The sequence below is a fragment of the Merops nubicus genome, unplaced genomic scaffold (assembly GCF_000691845.1).
Source record: "Merops nubicus isolate BGI_N331 unplaced genomic scaffold, ASM69184v1 scaffold12046, whole genome shotgun sequence".
Lineage (NCBI taxonomy): Eukaryota > Metazoa > Chordata > Aves > Coraciiformes > Meropidae > Merops > Merops nubicus.
The window spans coordinates 19,115-37,175 of NW_008612980.1; the positions used below are offsets into that span (position 1 = coordinate 19,115).

The window sequence follows — 18,061 nt, forward strand, 5'->3', positions numbered from 1 at the left end:
CTACCTTCTTAATCCCTGACTGACAGCTGTAATCTTCTCAGGTACTGCAAGAGAAGCACCTCACTCTTACGTGAGCGTTAGCAGACATAGCTGCCTCACCATGAAACATCAGTTTTGACTTGGAATTGACATAACACTGTAATTCTGAATTGCACCCAAACAAGAAACTATAATAACTAGTCAAGAAACAGTTACAAAGTACAACTTCTTTGGGGGCTCCTAAATGACTCCATTCTTAGGCTGAAGACCTGCCTCCCCATTTCATAAAAACACACGACAGGTTTTCTTCATAAAGCCAGTACTTTGCATATATCATGTCACTTCTCCCTACTCAGCACATGAGCACTGTATTAAGAAAAGATGAAACAGAGTAAGGTATGAATAAATATTAGGTTGCAGTGAAAAGCATAAAAGGCTCATAGAACTTGGAGAACAGCCCGAAGCTAAAAGGATAAAGAAGCAATAATACACCATAAGCATAACATCAACGACATTGGCAATCAACACGAAGCTAAGACTGATGATACCATTATAGGTTTTAACTAGGAATATAAAATAATAGGCTAATACATTGCTAGAGTAAAGAATATGAGCTAATAATCTAAGCCAGGCAGCATGCTTTCTTGGCATGAGCTGTACTATACTGGTGCCAAGAAGTCTGAGGTTGGGAATGAAATTAAAATGACACTCTTTGGAAAGTGTCATTTCATCAAGGGCTTACAGTGGGTGAAATAGGATGGCCATCATTAAAACAATATCAAAGGGCAAAACAGTCTTTTTAACTATCATTGTATTACTAACTTAGAGATAGAATCTAACAGGTAAGCAGACTATGCAAGCTCCTCAAGTGAATTTTCCTGTTTGGTGGAGGACACATTCCTTTTCATCAAGTCGAAAAAGTGTCTAGAGATTAAGCTTAGACTGCAAAAATGTTAGATGAATCTCACCTTGGTTAAGTTTTATATGCTGCTAAATGTCCCCCAGTCTCATTCTGTCCTTTTTAAGTAACCCAATACCATGATATTCTGTTCTCAGTTTTTGTGCCCCCAAAATAACACATTTTAATCTGATTTTATGCTGCCAGCCATTCCTGTGAGACTAATAACTGACTTTTCATATTACACATATGTTCCTATTTGCCATCTCAGACACAATCACTGGTGTATGGAGTCTTGCATTCTGACTTCTGCACAGTGCTCCCCAAAACAGAAGGCACTCATGTGTGTCTAGAACATTCCCTGCTCATATCTCCTCTTATGGAGTCTGAATTACAGCACTACAGAAAATCACATGCTTACACAGTCACTTTTCTTGACTTGAACTTCACATAAATTTAGCATCAATGAAAGCTGCTGGATTAATATACCTATTCAAACAATGAAACACACGCAATGACGACCTATGCAGATTTCTCTATGCTTCTTTAATATGATCCAAACAAATTACATAGGAAGGTAAGAATGACATTCACAGCATCAGCTTTAATGGTAGCTTTTGCAAGCAGACAACCCTTCTGAACCAGGATGAGACACAAACATTTTACATTGTTCTGCTGATCAGGGCATAAACAGTAATTGGCAGTTCCACTTTCAGTCAGCTACCCGTTCTCTAAAATCATCCAGTTCTCCACATCATGATACTTACACTTTTATTTCAACAACCTTGAAGCACATATTTATATTCAGAGAAGACTTTGCAATGTTAAAATCCCTCAGCTCTGCACATTCTTTCTGTTCTCCTAGGTCTTAAGCAATCTTCCACAGCAGCCAAATGCTGCTTTAGTAGCATAGCATGTTTCAGCTGAACTCTGACAATGACATCTTTCAAGAAACAGAAGGATGAAAAGATGGAATATAACAAAAACCTGCTAAACTAAATGGACTGCAGCCCTCCTTTTAATAAATTGTTTAACTCTGCTGAGGTTACCTGGCCATTGTTTTCCCAAACACTATAGTGTACTTTCTTGCAGACACACTGAAAATCAAACTTAAAACAGGTTGGGCAGATTCACTTCAAGTATATAAAACTATCAATGAACTGTTCCAATACTTACCAGGGCAAAAAAGAAAACCTAAAAAATGTAAGAATAATAAAAAAATGTTACTATCCCATTCTTCTAACATGCAATGATACTTTCCCTTGTTTGTACCTTTGCCAATATTCCTTGGAGGTAGAGGAGGTGCACTGCTTGTAACAGGTACTGCAGGCTGAATGGGGGGTGGACTGCCACTGAGTATTGCTCCATACGTTTCATTCTGTAGTATACTTGGCATAAATCCTCTTTGCTTATCCTTAGCAATGTTGGCTGCATCCCTTGCCAAGGATGCTACGTTAGGCTGAAGTTGATTTGATCCGAGTTGATAGAAGCTGACAGGCCTGTCCTCTCTCCGATTTGGACTGGGTTGCTTAAACACAGTAACAGAAGTACTCACTGATAACCCAAATAAGTTACACTTATTTTATTTATTAATTGATAATAAGTTATTAGTTTCTAGCAAGAAAAAAAATGGCTTCTAAAATGCATTTTTGTTGCTTTTAGTAAGTGATCTAAAACCTCTTTAAGACAAAATAACTGTGCACATTAACAAGAAAAAAAGATTACATGTGAATTGCATTTCAAAATAATTATTTTCTTGTGTAGTATACTCCTATAGGATAATAACGTATCCTTATATATGTAGGGCTATACTCCTATAGACAGTCAGTACAGATATTTAGACTGGATCGAGTAAAGTTCCCCTGCATCAAAATACCAGGCATTACTTTCAAAAGACTGAAGATCCTAAGCCTCACCTGAAATTGATCAACATTCATCCCAAATAGATCATCATGATCTCAAAAACTGGGCAAAATGGCATCTGAAGTATTTTACCTGTAGCTCAGCCTATAACAAATTAGGACCTAAAAATTCTCATGAATTCTTGTTAGCTCACTAATATTGCTGGACAAGTTTGGGAGATTACTTCAGTTGGCAGCTGGGATGGATACTGGATGGAGTACTGTTCATCCCATGCACATTATCAAGTAAAATCTAACTAGTTGTCTTCGAGATTTACAGCAAGTCAGCTGCTTGGTATGCATGCTTAGCATCATTTTTTTCCTGTTTCAACAGCAACCATAGTAATTATTTTTATCAAATGATAACTACAATAGCTGGAGTTATAACTTCATGAGGCTACTACAGGAATGGGTTGTAGCAATCCACAGTTCAGAGAGCATAAACAAGCCTTTAGGAGTAGCATGAGACAAGCGTACTGCTGACGTGCTGTCTGTATGAAACTAAACTAACCATTTACAGCAACAGCATCTAGGCAGAATAAAGACCTATACCAACGGTATCACAAACAAGCAACCAATTTTCCTCTGAATATATCCACTGCTTACTCTGGATTCATCATGTAGGGCCTTCAGACATGTTATAGCACAGCATTACAGTTCAAACATTTATCAGAATGATGTACCTGACAGGCAGACACATTAATCCCTACCTTTCCTTCAGCTTAACAGCCTCACTCCTCACTGGCTGACACTCCCACTCCCTGACCTCTCCACTGTCCTGGTTCTGGTATTTGTTTCAGCCCACACTTGCTGCTGCTTTCCAAACCAGCAGAACACTCTTTTTTGTTCTGTTGATTTAGCTTTTGACTGGTTTACCAAACTGAAACAGCTCAATAATGGGACAAATGTGTACCAGAATGGAGGCAAGAGATGAGGCAGGACCAGGCAGCTGGGGTGTGGGACAGCAGCAAAGCCCAGTTGGATTGCCTTAGCCTTCTTTTAGCTTAGACTTTCTTTTATATGAAAAACTCTGGACTAAAAGAACTTCAATTTCAGACATAGCTCTTCTGACAAAGATTACAAAATCTATTCAATTGCTTTACCACAAAGAGAGGCAAGCCCAATAGCCTGACAGCTACAAACATAGCTCTGATGTGATCCTAAGCCAACAGCAGTACTCACCAGTGCATTCAATGTAGTCACAGACACCAGTCTGTGATTAATAGTCCTTAATCTCCTTTCCAAAGTCCCTGTAGTATAAGCCTATTAATAGTGGGCAGTGAGGTAGCAGTTTCATTACTTTAGCCTCATTGCTGAGTGGTGGATAACTTCCTACACAAGACAGAGCTCAGGTACTAGCCAAAAAAATGCTCAACTGCAGAAGGCAACTGGCAACAAAAGAAGTGAAGGGGAACAAAAAGATTGAAAATACCAACTTCCAGTGTCCCAGGAAGGGATCTGCTAGACACCTACTTGTAAATTATCCAAAAGGTTTTATAGCTGGAAAAAATGAAATTTCTAAAATGTAACAGAAAGTTTTAAGCTGCTTCATCAAAGAAGTCATCATTACTGCTAGTATTATCTGAACATACAGGAAAATGTAACTATGGGTTATAATATGAAAGCTCACCCAGAACTGGCTTTGGCAGCTCACAGATTCCAGATTCTTGCACAGATACCAAAATTCTCAAGAAAAATCTTAAGAAGAAACTCAGAAGATAGCAATTGTGCTTTGAAAGGGATGGCTCGTGACACATTTTATGCTCCTTTTTGCTAACAAGTTCACCTTGGACTGAAGAGACAGGCCATGCAGAGAAGAATCCTATGCAGACAAGGTCTTACAAAAATGGTATTTTGCAACAGAGGGAACTTACTGATGTCAAAATTAGCCTCCAAAACATTAAGCCAATTCAATGGTCTGATGACCTAGAATTTTTACAGATATTTTGTGAAGGCAAAGAAAATGAACCCACGACAGTCAGGTTTTAATACTTCTGGAAACAATGAAAAACCCAACAGACAAGATTTGGGTTTATGTTGCTAATTAAGTATTAGCAATTTATGCCCAAGCTGAGATAGGGGACCTCACAAGAGAAGTACTGGAATGCTAAAACTTGTAGAAATTAAAAAGGCACACTTCATTACCCAGAGGAGAAAGGGGGTTTTGTTAGCTGCAAGTTGTGCTAACATCTGAAGATTAACTAATTGAAAGCCTATTGTGTATTCCTTGCACATCATAAAGGAAGCAAAAAAGCATAAGCAATTATAACACTGCACATGCAAAAAGGACGTGTTCAACACTTACAGGGAATACTTCAAATTACGAGAGTTTCTGAATGTCATTAGTATTTAGGAGTCTATATGCCATTTCAAATTACTTGGCCTCTGGACATCCAAGACATTTTAAAAATGTTGTTCAGGTATCAAAACATGGTAGTTTATTCCTTGTGTACACATTCGCATGCTTAAGTACTTTTGAAGTTGGTCCCTAAACTGGGAAATGAAATTTTGAAAATGCAATGAAGTTCCTATGCTACTGGAATACTTTGTAATACTTGTAACATGAGCATCCTTGGAGATACTCAAATGCCGCCTGGGCACAGTTGTGGGCAATCGGCTCCGAGTGGCCCTGCTTCAGCAGAGGCGTTGAACTGGATGACTTCCAGAGGTCACAAGAGTGCTCAGGGTTGGAAGGGACCCTGGATCCAGTAGCATCACAACAGCACCAGATATTTCAAGTACAAAAAGGAAAAAAATAAAAAAATATATATTTACAGGTAGGTTCAGAATTAAGACCCTGCTATTAATGGATATAGCTCATTTCACACACTAGTTCCACTGAAGACAAGCCAATGCATAAACTGCTCCAAATTAAAGCCATAACTAGAGCTGTTATACAAACATCAGGAGATATTGTAAAGTGGCTCTCTTTGTAAAATCTATTTTTCTTCTTCATAATCAGCAGATCTAAATACTCCTGATGTACTGAAACGAACTATTGACTCCATTAAAAAAGCTATCACATCTTGCTAATTGTCATTTGATCATCACCACACGGTCACATGTTTTATATTTTATATTAAAGAGGAAAAAAAAAGACAAACTATAATTTAAGGAACTAAAAATGAAGCTAGTACATTTTCACAAAATCACAGGATGGTATGGGTTGGAAAGGACCTCTGGAAATGGAATGGAACACCTTTGCTAGAGCAGGTCCTACACCAGGTTGCACAGGATCACATCCAAGTGGGTCTTTAAAGTCTCCACAGAAGGAGACTCCACAATCTCTCTGAGCAGCCTGATCCACCATCCTCAGAACTTTCACTACAGGATTTTATGTCACAGTGTCCTCACACCTACAGTGTTATTGAAATCATTATGAATAACATACTTGCACATGTATGAGTACAGAAAAATAATAACATACTGATACAAACCTGCAGCTTTTCATCCACATCATCATCACTTTCATCCAAATCTTCATGGAGTAACCGCCATTCATATTCTACATGTACGTGAGAATTAAATCTTCCAGACAGTGCTTGAGTAAGCTAAGGAGAAAAAAGAGATGACTTTTGACACCTATGTTACCTCCAGTATTTACTTTAAAACAACAGATTTAACCAAATAAAAACTACATGTAGAAGGAAATTTGTTTTCTAAGTACAAATACTACTTTTGTTTTAAAAACAGATTTCAGTAATCTGGAAAGTTACTGCACTGGGGCAAGTTTAAAGAATTAAGCTCTGTGATCAAATACAACACAAATAAATCAAAAGCAACCAGGTTTTTAATCAACCATTGTAGATCTGTTTTCCATTGCAGTCCCATTTTCTCTTGCAGGTCCATTCAATTTTCTGACAGTAAGCACCACATTCTTTTTCCTTTGATTTACAAATTGCAAGTCAAAGGAACAGGTATGCAGTGGCAGGTTTTTTTGAGTAAGACTCACTTATGAAACCTTGACCACACTAATAATTTTTCTTGCTTACTAGAAGTAGCAATGGTAGCCAGCTTCTTTTCATAGAATCACAGAATTGTTTGGGTTGGAATGAATCTTTTAAAGATCACCTAGTCTATCCCCTTTCACCATAGGCAGGGACATCTTCCACTAGATCAAGTAGCTCAAAGTCCCATCCAACCTGACAGTGAGTGTTTCCAGTGACAAGGCATCCACAACTTCTCTGGGCAACATGAAAATGATCTTCATCCATAAAAAGTACTATAGTGATTAGATTTCAGTGAGATGTCAGACGCTTAGTATCAGTCATACAATTATCTAGGTTGGAAAGGACCTTTAAGATCACTGAGTCCAACTGTTACCCTAAAACTGCCAAGTCCACCACTAAATCATGGCACGAAGTGCCACATCAATATGCCTTTTAAGTATCTGCAGGGATGGGGACTCAACCACTTCCCTGAGCAGCCTGTTCCAGGGCTTGACAAACCTTTCAGTGAAGCCATTTTCTTAATATACAATCTAAACCTCCTCTGGCAAAACTTGAGGCTGTTTCCTCTTGTCATAACACTTGTTCCTTAGGAGAAGAAACTGACACCCACCTGGCTACAACCTCCTTCCAGGTAGTTGTAGAGAGCAATGAGGTCTCCCCTCAGCCCTCTCTTCTCCAGGCTAAATAACACCAGTTCCCTCAGCCAATCCTCATAAGTCTTGTGCTCTAGACCCTCCACCTGCTTTGCTGCTCTCCTCTGGACTCACTCCAGCACCTCAATGTCCTTCTTGTAGTGAGAGGCCCAAAACTGAACACAGTATCTGAGATGCAGCCTCACCAGTGCCAAGTACAGGATGATGATCACTTCCCTAGTCCTGCTGGTCACACTATTTATGATACAATCTAGGACACCACTGGCCTTCTAGGCTACCAGGTCTCATGTTCAGTTGGCTGTCAACCAACACCCCCAGGTCCTCTTCTGCCAGGTAGTTTTCCAGCCACTCTCCCCCAAGCCTGTAGTGTTGCCTGGGGTTGTTGTGACCCAAGTGCAGGACCCAGGATTTGCCCTTATTGAACCTCACACCACTGGCCTTGGCCCATCGATCCAGCCTGTCCTGATCCCTCTGTAGAGCCTTCCTACTCTCAAGGAGATCAACACTCCTGCCCAACTTGGTGTTATCTGCAAACTTACTAGAGGGTTCTCACTTGTGGATTTTTGACTAATAGCTCAAACAGAATCATACCTTGGCCCCAAGAATTTTAGAATTTCTAAAGCAGGTAAAAATAAATTTTTTCTTAAAAGCATGTAACTTCATATATGCATACATCTATTTCCAACTGTAAACTGTTTAATATTCAGACATGATTCTGCTTGTAAATGCACAAACACAGAAATATGCAACACTTACCAACTCCTCACAGTGAGTATGTTTTAAACGCTTAGCTATATCAAGTGGCGTCTCTCCTGATTCATTGGCTATATTACAGCAAGAAAAGAAAGTTACGATGATAGGCATCACTATCAACATGTCCATTACTAAACAGGACTACAAACCTGCAGACACATAGTGAACTACTAGACCAACACACACTAAAATTCATCTCTTGCCTTTGTATGGATGTTTAACTCATACCAGTCCTCCGAACATGACGAGCAGTGGCAACTCAACATGCCATATATATGGAATGATAGCCATGAAATGGCAGCATATAACTAGGCAACAAGAGAACAGTTAAAAATCTCGGTACGGACTTATCTAAACTTGTTTAAAAAACAAGTGTAATGTAGAAGTCAATTTTAAACTTGAAATAAATAGTGAATATTGGTTTGTTTGTTTGTTTTTTTTTTTAATGAAGATTATAGTCACAGAATTATGAAAAACAATTGAGGAGAAAATGCAATTATTCCACCTTCACCGTTTCTTATCTGAAGCAGGGACAAATATGAAGTGGAAGTACACATTACCCTTTTACCTATTTCAATAGAAGCCTTCCCTCTCAGCAGCAGTTTGAGGCACTCGACGTTGTCTGTCAGGCAGCAGTAGTGCAGTGCTGTGCTACCTTTACACGTTTGCTTATCTAGATTGCCACTATTGGAGTACAAGATAGAAGAAGGAAGGTGATTAAACTTGTTTCCTGCCCTATACTAACAAAACTCTCTCATGATAAGATTTTCATAGAATAAAATTAACATTATAAATGCTAGAATTCGTTTTAGTATTTGCTTTCATTTAGTATTTTTATTACTTGACATAAAAGCAGTATCAATAGTATTTTAGTAGTTTTCCATACACTTACCTGTTCTGCACTAAAAAGTCAACTATATGAAGGGATGTTCTATCAACTGACCTAACTGCAAGATGAAGTGCTGTTTCGTCTTGCTCCTAAGAATAAAAGAATATATTTGTTTCTTTTGATCTACAGAAAAGCAGAAATTTTAAGACATAAATTAGATCGATCTCTTTAAAACATTTCAAAGTATTCAGACATGCTACCATTAAAATATCTCTTATGAAAACTTCTATTGCTTCTCTTTCATTCTTTTAAAGTAAACAAAAAATGGGATGAAAAGTAATACTTTTGAATTATTTAATGTTCAATGTTTTAATACATTTAAAAAAATATTATATGATTTGGAAACCATTTTAAATTAAACTATTGAATATCTTCTTTTGCCACTGTGAAGTTACATCATTACAAGGACAAGTCCTCAGAACAGTGTTTCAAATTATTTTCAAATTACTATAGTCCTTTTTAACTAATGAAAGCATATTGCACTTAAAAATATTTGTCAAATAAAATCTACAACACTTACGTGGCCATTGGCCAGTGGAATTTTTTCTGTGAGATCCACACCATCAGCATATACTTGAACTAATCCAAGAATGTCTCTTGATTTGACTGCTTCACAGAGAGCATGCAATCTAGCTGCATTGTCAGCATGCTTCTTCCTTGCATATTTTCTCTCAATATACTTGGCAGTAATATAATCTTTTCTTGCATTCCTGAAATTGAATATCATTTACTCCTGTAACTTTCAGCAGAAGGTACACATTAGAATTTCCATAAATACATTCAAGTAATTTGAAATAAAAACCTGGGAAAGACTATTTCTCGTTCATTATGACAATTTTTCTTTTTAAATATGCATGAAAGACATGCAGTCTCATATGTCCAGTATGAAATGTAGCTACTGAAGACAAATCAAATAGCCAATATGAAGACAGACAATGAACTCTTCCTTCTGAACTCTGGTGTGAAGCTAAGATCAAGATTACCTGGCTCTGTGTACAGAAGATACATCAAAGCTCCATGATGTTGGTTTGCTACCAGCAGCCTTGTAGGTTTATGTTTGGCTGATTTGTACTCCTACACATGCTGGAAAGAGATCGAAGGCACGGATAGAAAAATCTGTCTTATACCTTTGCACAGACTACCCAGGCCTTGGATCTGTAGTCACAGCAGTGAGTATGTTCTGTAAAGCAGATCTTCACCACAATCACAACAGGGAGGATGTAGCAGAGCTTTTAGTTTCACTCTGAAGTGAGGTAAAAACTTAGGACACCTAAATCAGCACATGAGTTATCACTTTTGCTGTTGATACCCAAGTAAGAAATCTTAGTAAGAAATTCTCTTCCCATCACAGCAAGACAGAAGCTTGCACGGCACCCAAATGTCTCCTGGTACTCCTCACCAGCTCATGGGAGGTACACAACATTGCCCAGGAGACATTTAAGAAGGCCATACGTTACCATGTAGATACTACGTAACAGGCAAAAAGAAAAAAAAAAATCCATGTAATAATCAATTTGATCAAAGGACAGCTCTTGTTCCTAAGGCATATGACAGCATTCCTTCCTAGTTTTTAAGAAGTGTCATTCTTCAGGTTCTCATTTCATTAAAAAAGCCCCAAATTTGATATACAGACATATCAAGCAAAATTCTTTTTTTTAATATCAATTTTTACAAGTTTTCTTATGCTATGGATTTAGCACTGAGTAAAATTATTACTAATTTTAATAATTAATGTTAATAGTCTGTATTCTTATTGACATTGGTAGTAAAAAATTATTTAAACTGCATGGTTTAATATTGTTTCTGTCAGAATTGTGGAAGTCCAGATACTGTAAAATCAGCTTCACCCAAAGCCAATTCTTCTGGGTTTGTTTCTGCATCATTTACTAGCTCTTTTATGATGGAATAGTATCCAGCCAAGTAGTCAGCTGTCCTTGTTGTGTCTCTGCCATCACTGTTCAGTGTTTTCGAGGAATTCAGTCACGTGTTCTGTCTTTATTCCACAGAGATACGGACTTTGGCCCTAAGCGTATTTTCTAAACACTAGACGTCCATGATTGTTCAGGTAAAATGTGCACCTTATTTCAACTTCTATTTTGTTTAAATAGCACAAAATTAATCGCTTTTATTTATCCCTTAACCTGTGTGTCTTTAAAATTCCCAACAAGTCATGTTTAATTTGTCACTCTCCCACAAATTACGATTCAGAGAGTTGGTAAGATAATCCTTACTATTAGGGAAGATACAATCAGATGAAGTTCAATAGAACAGACATGCAGAGCATCAGAAAAAAGGTCTACTCCTTGGCCGTAGGGCTATATATATGACATTACACATATTCCATGGCCTGCTGATGCAAACCATAATGGCACAACCCATTAGCAATATTAAATTAAATGCCTGCTTTTTCCAGAGGTAGTGGCTCTTTACTTACATATCGCTGCTTGGATTAGGTTTAACCATCTCATCAACTGGCAGACAGAATTCCATAATCTCATTAAACCCAGCATTCCCAATATTCTTTGCAAGCTGTTAAAAAAAAAAAAGCCCCACAGCTCACTTAATAAGTATGTTCAATTATTGGCCACACAGATACCAGTGGGAGGACAAGGGAAACTGGGAGTTGGTACTTTTTGTTTCTGGCTCCTAGTTCTGCTACTGTGCCAGTGATCATGAACAGATTAAGTATCTTTTTGGGTGTCAGTTTTCAGCTGGGATTTAACACATGAACAAATAACTGCAGAATAATCCATCGAGGCACTGTTTCATGCAATAAATGCAAATACTTTGTGCTGGATGAGAACATGCATATGAACTGTCACAGAGCAGCTGGCATGTGGTAACTTCTTTGTGTAGCAAAGCTGAATATATTTACTTCCTTTGAGGATTAAAGTTATCTTCTAAAATAATGCTAAATAATTAATGGAATAAGTATTTGTAAGGTCCTTCAATTTTAAATCTAAGAGGCACATTTACATGTCAAACAGCTATGTTCTTTTAAATACCAACCAAGGGTAAAAAGACTTGGAAACAAAAAAAAAAAAAAAAAATGAAGTCTCTACTAATATGAATTCTAAAATCAGGCAAATTTTATAGTAAGACACTATGTCCCAGGAGGTTCCCTTAAACTTGAAGGATTAAGCTTTCTTAAATTATGTTTATCCAGAGGCAACTTTCAGGATTATAACAACATACTGTTAAGTGACAAAAATATACTTGGAAGTATTTGTAAGACTATTTTTAAGTTAATAAAACCAATCTGATTACCAAAAGTTCAGATGTTCCCAGCACATCTAATGTAAGTGATTGCATTCTGGAATAGTGAACACCAAGTTCCCTATGGATTCCTGAGCATTCAATGCAAGTCAGAATTCCCAAATTTGTTGAAAGCCAGGTAGGATCTGAAACAGAAGGCACCCACAGAATTAAAATTCATTCAAGTTATTATTTCATTGTAGAAAATTTATAGAAAATACAGTATAAAGAAATAAAATTATGTAAAACAAGATTATTGTATGTGAATAATCAGGATTTAAATTCTTTTTTCTTTTTACATTTATGCCACCGGGAAACTCAATCCAGGATTTTTTTAATGGTTAAAGAAGTGAAGGTGCAATTTTGGGGGTTCGTTTGTTAATTTGTGGGGTGGTGGGGTTTTTTTGTAGTTTGTTTGTTTTTTGCTTTGTTTTGGTTTTTTTTGGTTTTGTATGTGGGTTTGTGTTTGGTTTGGTTTTTTGTTTGGTGGGTTTTGTTTGTTTGTTTGTTTTTATTTTTATAAAGGACATTGCTCTCCAAGGGAGTTGCTCAAACAGTTTGGTTTGGTTTGGGTTGTCATTCTCCACATGGCTTTCAGGAACTGCATTTTTCCACCATCAGTATAATGGTGTTGCATTCTCAGCTGGGGGGCATAGATGCAGTTCAAACTGAAATAAGAAAGCCTACAGGGTTGTTTGTTTTTTATTTCAAGCATAGACATCAGACTAAGTGAAGCAGCAGTGATTTTGAAGTATATATATAGCACAATACTACAATAGATTCTCACTCAACTATTTCAAAGATACTAAGGCTCAACCTTCTTCTCTCATTACCCTTGCTTGCCTTTTCTCCTGGTATTTTGCATTCTTTCTATAACACTCCCTCACCTTCCAGATACTTAATGTCTGGAGGTTTAGACAGCTTAGAAATTGATTTCTTTGATAAAGGTTTGGCAGCAGCTATTTAGAATCTTCTCCTTTCAAGACAGCAGAATTGACTCTTCCCATAGTTTTATACAGTACCTATTGCTGGAAGTCACTATTGATTTATAAAGTGCATGCAGCTTCAGATCTCATGTTTTCAGCTAGTTTCAGATCAAAATAATATAAGTCCTGCAGTGCCTCTCTAACATAAAAAGAACACAGGCAACAGCAGGATTACCAGTCAGCAGGTGCATTCTTTCCCAAATGAGCAGTCTCAGACATATTCCCCTGCTCACTCCCAAAGTCAGACACAAAGTAAAACAAACATACAAACAAAAAAGGTGCACTAGAAAAATGCTTCAAGTATCTTCCTACTGTCCAGTTAGTTTTACCTACATCTTGTGTAATAATGGGCTAATAAAATAAGTTCCACTGATTTATATAAGCAAAAATTACAATTAGGAAAAAAAAATACGTAGTGGGGAAAATAAGCTTCTTAGTTACTTTTCTTCCCACTGACAATTTGCATATAGCAAATAAATCTTATTAAAGTAGTGCAATTAAATTGTTAGCATATTCTACCATGTGTATAATCTTTCTGAGATAAGGAGCAAAAGTGAAAGCAGAAAACATCAGCTTAAATACTCTCATGAGACACAGAATTTTTACCAATTAGAAACATGCTTAATTGAGTTACCTTGTGCTCCACAGTCACAACACACATCATTTCCAGTCATCCTCTGGACTTCAGATATAATTTCTTTTGTCAGCTCCTGGACAATATTATTTTCTCCTGTGTTATCGTCTCCTTTGAATGCATTATTTAAAGCTTCCTCTTTGCTGTTTTGTAGAACAGATGTCCATCTAAAATGGCAATAATATTTTGCTATTAAAGGTCTTGGCACTTCTAAAGTTGAAGGTAACATCTCAGTAGAACAACAGTATCAAAAAATAAAATTAGCAAAGTAACTCACATTTGACATTCCTGTTCATCCTCTGCTTGAAAGTGGTACGTTCGGTCGTCTGCACAATAAATAATTCACAGACTGATTTAAAAAAATGACTGAAAAACTGATTTTGCAGAAATCTCTCAGAAAACTCTAAAATTAATTGATTCCTGAGGTCTCTAGTCTCATCACGGGAGTGCTGACAGGCAAGAAGTCTTTTTAGCAAGTTTCACTCTTACTATCTACAGTTGTTCTATATTTACACCTATGTTTATACAAGGTGGCTTGTTGCTCTTTAAACAGAAATTATTTTCTGGACTGCTGTGCTTCTATTGCATAAGCAGCAGGGCAGCACAGTAATTTTTCCATGTTCTAGATAAAACCTCCGTAATCACAGGTCTGAAGTTCTGCTGGGGTGGGCCATGTGTGTGATTAAAACACAGAGTCCATATTTTGGTTACCCGTGTGTGTATATAAGAAAGAGTTAAAGTTTCCAAATGAGCACTTAAAACCACAGTAATAAAAAATGGCAAAACAGATTTGCCAGACACAAAAGTCCAAACTACAATCAGAATAAGACCTCAGCTGTTTCAATTAATCAAGCTCCAAAGTTTCAGTTTACTACTACATTTGTAATTCTAAGCATTGTTATCACAGTGTAATATTAAAGAAAAAAGCACAATACATTTTAAGTCTATGAAAAAAAATGAGACATGACAGTTCAGTGATTGAGCTGGAGTTAAAATTAGAATAGTTGATGGGAAGAACAGAGGTAAAGCTACTATCAGAAAGATATTCTATACTTAAAATTGCTTAAGTTTGAAAAATATTCAGGCAAAAAGGTACTAAAAGACAGTTTCAAACATGGAAAATATTAACAGAGTGAGCATAAGGACAGAAAGGAAAGTGATGGATAAAGAATATGTATGTACTCTTATCTCACTTTTGTATCTGAGGTAAGAAAATGGAAGAACTTTTCATATTTTTCATCACAGTCACAAAGCAACTACTATGCTTAAATTTTGTTTTATCATGGTTTAAAAGCTTCTTTTCATCTTGCACAGAAGTCCTAAATTTTCCATGTGACCAGCTATGATATTTTCAATGTAAAACATGATGCCACAGCAAACATAGTTACTCTATTGTAAGGTGGCACAAAATTATAAAGAAGGAGTAAAGGCAGCTTTAAAAATAAGCTGTTCTCCAAAGAAACAAGTACAGTTAGTTGCATTATGATAAAATAAGTGAACAATTGTCACAGGAAAGGCATTTTATAAAGGGAATCGTTTTACAGTTGCAAAAATGTTTGAGTGGATTATAGAGACATCCACAGAAATAATGCAAAACTCTGTGATATTAGCTGCAAATAAAAAGACCTAAACAACAAACCTACGTGATATGAGGTCAAAACATTTTTTCTCCTCTGGGTTTGTTTTCACTTGGCAGGTTAACAGATTGAGCTTGGCTGGAGGTCGGTTAGCCTATGTGAAGACAAAACATCCACATTTTAGTACACTGACACTGACTGAGCCCTACAGTCCCAATACACAGGATAGCATCCCACTGGCCAAAACAGCTTCACAAATGGCTGTTACTTTAATTCTTCAAGTAGCCAGGTTTTGGTTTATGTTTTCTTCTCTGTCATGGTTTGTAAACTACATTTTCTTGTACCTGGCCACTTTGTTCACTGGTAACTGGATAGACACTAGAATTTTGAAAGGGAAGAGAGGTAAAATCACCTTTAATTATCACTACTCTGCTCACCTTACCAGTAATATTGATCTGAAAGAATCAGGTATGACAAAGAGACAGATCCAACTGATGTAAGTTTAATCCTCTACCACTCAGACATTTAGTTTAACAAAATTAGTTGCCTATGTTTTCAATAAACAATTTGACACTTGCTAATGCGTTTAAAGAGAGCCTAAATAACCAGTTTAGAACAAATGCTCAATTTTTACATCTGTAAAGAGACACACTGAAGTAAAAGAATATTGCACTGAGAAATCTTGCAACAAACATATGCAAAACTAAATTGAGATTATTAAATAGTAAAAAACAAGTTGAAACAAAATATCTTCTATAAATAATACATTTTTTAATCAAGTTCCCCTCAGCTATTTCAGTTCCTTTATTGAATAAAAGTTGCAATGCTTTGCTAAAAGGAAAATGCAAAAGCAAACTTCATTTTGAAAGTCTCATAAAGGCTCCAAAGACTTTTCAAACTGCCTCTCTGCACTAATCCCTTCTTTCTCTTAACCAGCCTGCCCTACAGACCTGCACTAGGACCTAGAAAGACATTTTGTTTGGAACCCTGACTTGAGGAACAGCTTGCACTTGCTACAATGGATAACTAGTTTCATTCTTCTTTTAGAATAAGTAAATCATAAAGCAGATTTAAATAAAGACACTCTGCTCTAGACAATAATAGCTGACAAATAATTTAGATCATTAGGAAAGTAATTTTCTAAAGATAGAAATATACATGAACACATTACTACACAGTTGCATTCTAACAATTTTAATCTACCAATTTGCTACAGCAAGATTCAATCATCTAACCAAGAAATATTATCAAAAAAAGCTGAAGCACCACATAATGTAATTAACTTGCAATGTAGCATAAGAAATGTAGATCTTTTCAATTTCTTCTAAATTTATTGATGACAACATTTCATTCAAAAAAGAAGGGAGAACAAGTCTGAAGAGTATGGATTTACTTGAAACAATCTGATTAAATGATGTAGCTGACCAAAAAAGGACATCGTTATATCTCAAGACCAGTAAAAAAATCAAAACCATGGAGAAACATTAAGCAGGGAAACGATTATGGTCTTTTTTTTCCTGTTTAAAAAGAAAATAAAAATAAATAAGCATGGTGTCCTTGGAAAACAGCATCTCATGCTTTGCCTAAGCTAATCAGCAGACAAAGTCATGACTGATGAAACAACAAACCTGCAGGTCATTTGCTGGGCAACGTAAAACAAATTGTACCTAAGAGAGGTTTTGGAGGCAGCAAGAACTGACAACTACGTTGTATTCTTTGCCTAGTAAAAAGCTTTTGAAATTCCAGACATTCTTTTTAGTACCATTATTGCATAGTTTTCATTATTTAAGCCTATCAAGAAGATTCCTTTTGTAAATAAAGGCATGCAAGGAAACAACTTGAAAAAGCCAGCTTGGGCCTTTCTTGGTTATATTTAAACATACTTAATATTCATAATGTTAAAGTTTCCAATGTTCATATTTGTAATGTAACTGTTTGTTCAAGAAGTGTCCAGGAACTGCCTATAATGAAGATACAAAAGAAGAAAAAAAAAAAAAAAAAAAAAGGCCAAACAAATACCAAAATGTAAGTATTTAATAACTTATATATACTTTTCTCACAGGCTTTATAACAATGTAAAAATGCAAGTAAATTCAGGTTAAGAAAGAATCAACCTGCCCCAGCACTTTGGATCTAAAGAGCATTCAGGACCTAACTACTTTTCTATAACTTATGAAATATGAAGCTGTGTCCCCTAAAACACTTCAAGGAGGCCTGAAGGCCCAATATAGACAGAACTCATCTCTGGATAGGGGAACGCAGCACAAGAACTCCGTACCAGGATCTGAGAACCCAAAGAAGGGTCTGCAACAACCTAAAACACATCCTGGGACAATATGCTGATCTCCGAATCCAAACATATGCCAAAGCTTCTAAGGACCTCCTAACCCAAAGTCAACATTAACAAGGGCATTAAAAAACCCTGACATCTTTGTACGTGGCACATTAACACTCACATTACCACCAACAACACCCTGAAAAGATGTGGGGCCATACCCTTCATACCCTACATGCAGGCTTCAGCATCAACTCATGCTCAATACTGCAAAAACTGCAGCTCTCCATCCAGCAAAACTGACTTAAGAG

At 36.7% G+C, this 18,061-nt stretch overlaps 1 protein-coding gene across 1 annotated transcript in view; it reads right to left on the minus strand.

Moving 5' to 3' along the window:
• ASAP2 (ArfGAP with SH3 domain, ankyrin repeat and PH domain 2) overlaps window positions 1-18,061 on the minus strand; it is a gene marked incomplete at its 5' end in the record, with an annotated part of 54,549 nt that overhangs the window by 8,929 nt on the left and 27,559 nt on the right. The window contains 11 exons of the mRNA XM_008941740.1: window positions 2,150-2,405; window positions 6,216-6,329; window positions 8,138-8,205; window positions 8,703-8,818; window positions 9,027-9,112; window positions 9,544-9,733; window positions 11,458-11,552; window positions 12,291-12,424; window positions 13,899-14,065; window positions 14,176-14,224; window positions 15,542-15,629. Coding sequence (XP_008939988.1) covers window positions 2,150-2,405; window positions 6,216-6,329; window positions 8,138-8,205; window positions 8,703-8,818; window positions 9,027-9,112; window positions 9,544-9,733; window positions 11,458-11,552; window positions 12,291-12,424; window positions 13,899-14,065; window positions 14,176-14,224; window positions 15,542-15,629 — 1,363 coding nt within the window. The remainder of the gene's footprint in view (window positions 1-2,149; window positions 2,406-6,215; window positions 6,330-8,137; window positions 8,206-8,702; window positions 8,819-9,026; window positions 9,113-9,543; window positions 9,734-11,457; window positions 11,553-12,290; window positions 12,425-13,898; window positions 14,066-14,175; window positions 14,225-15,541; window positions 15,630-18,061) is intronic.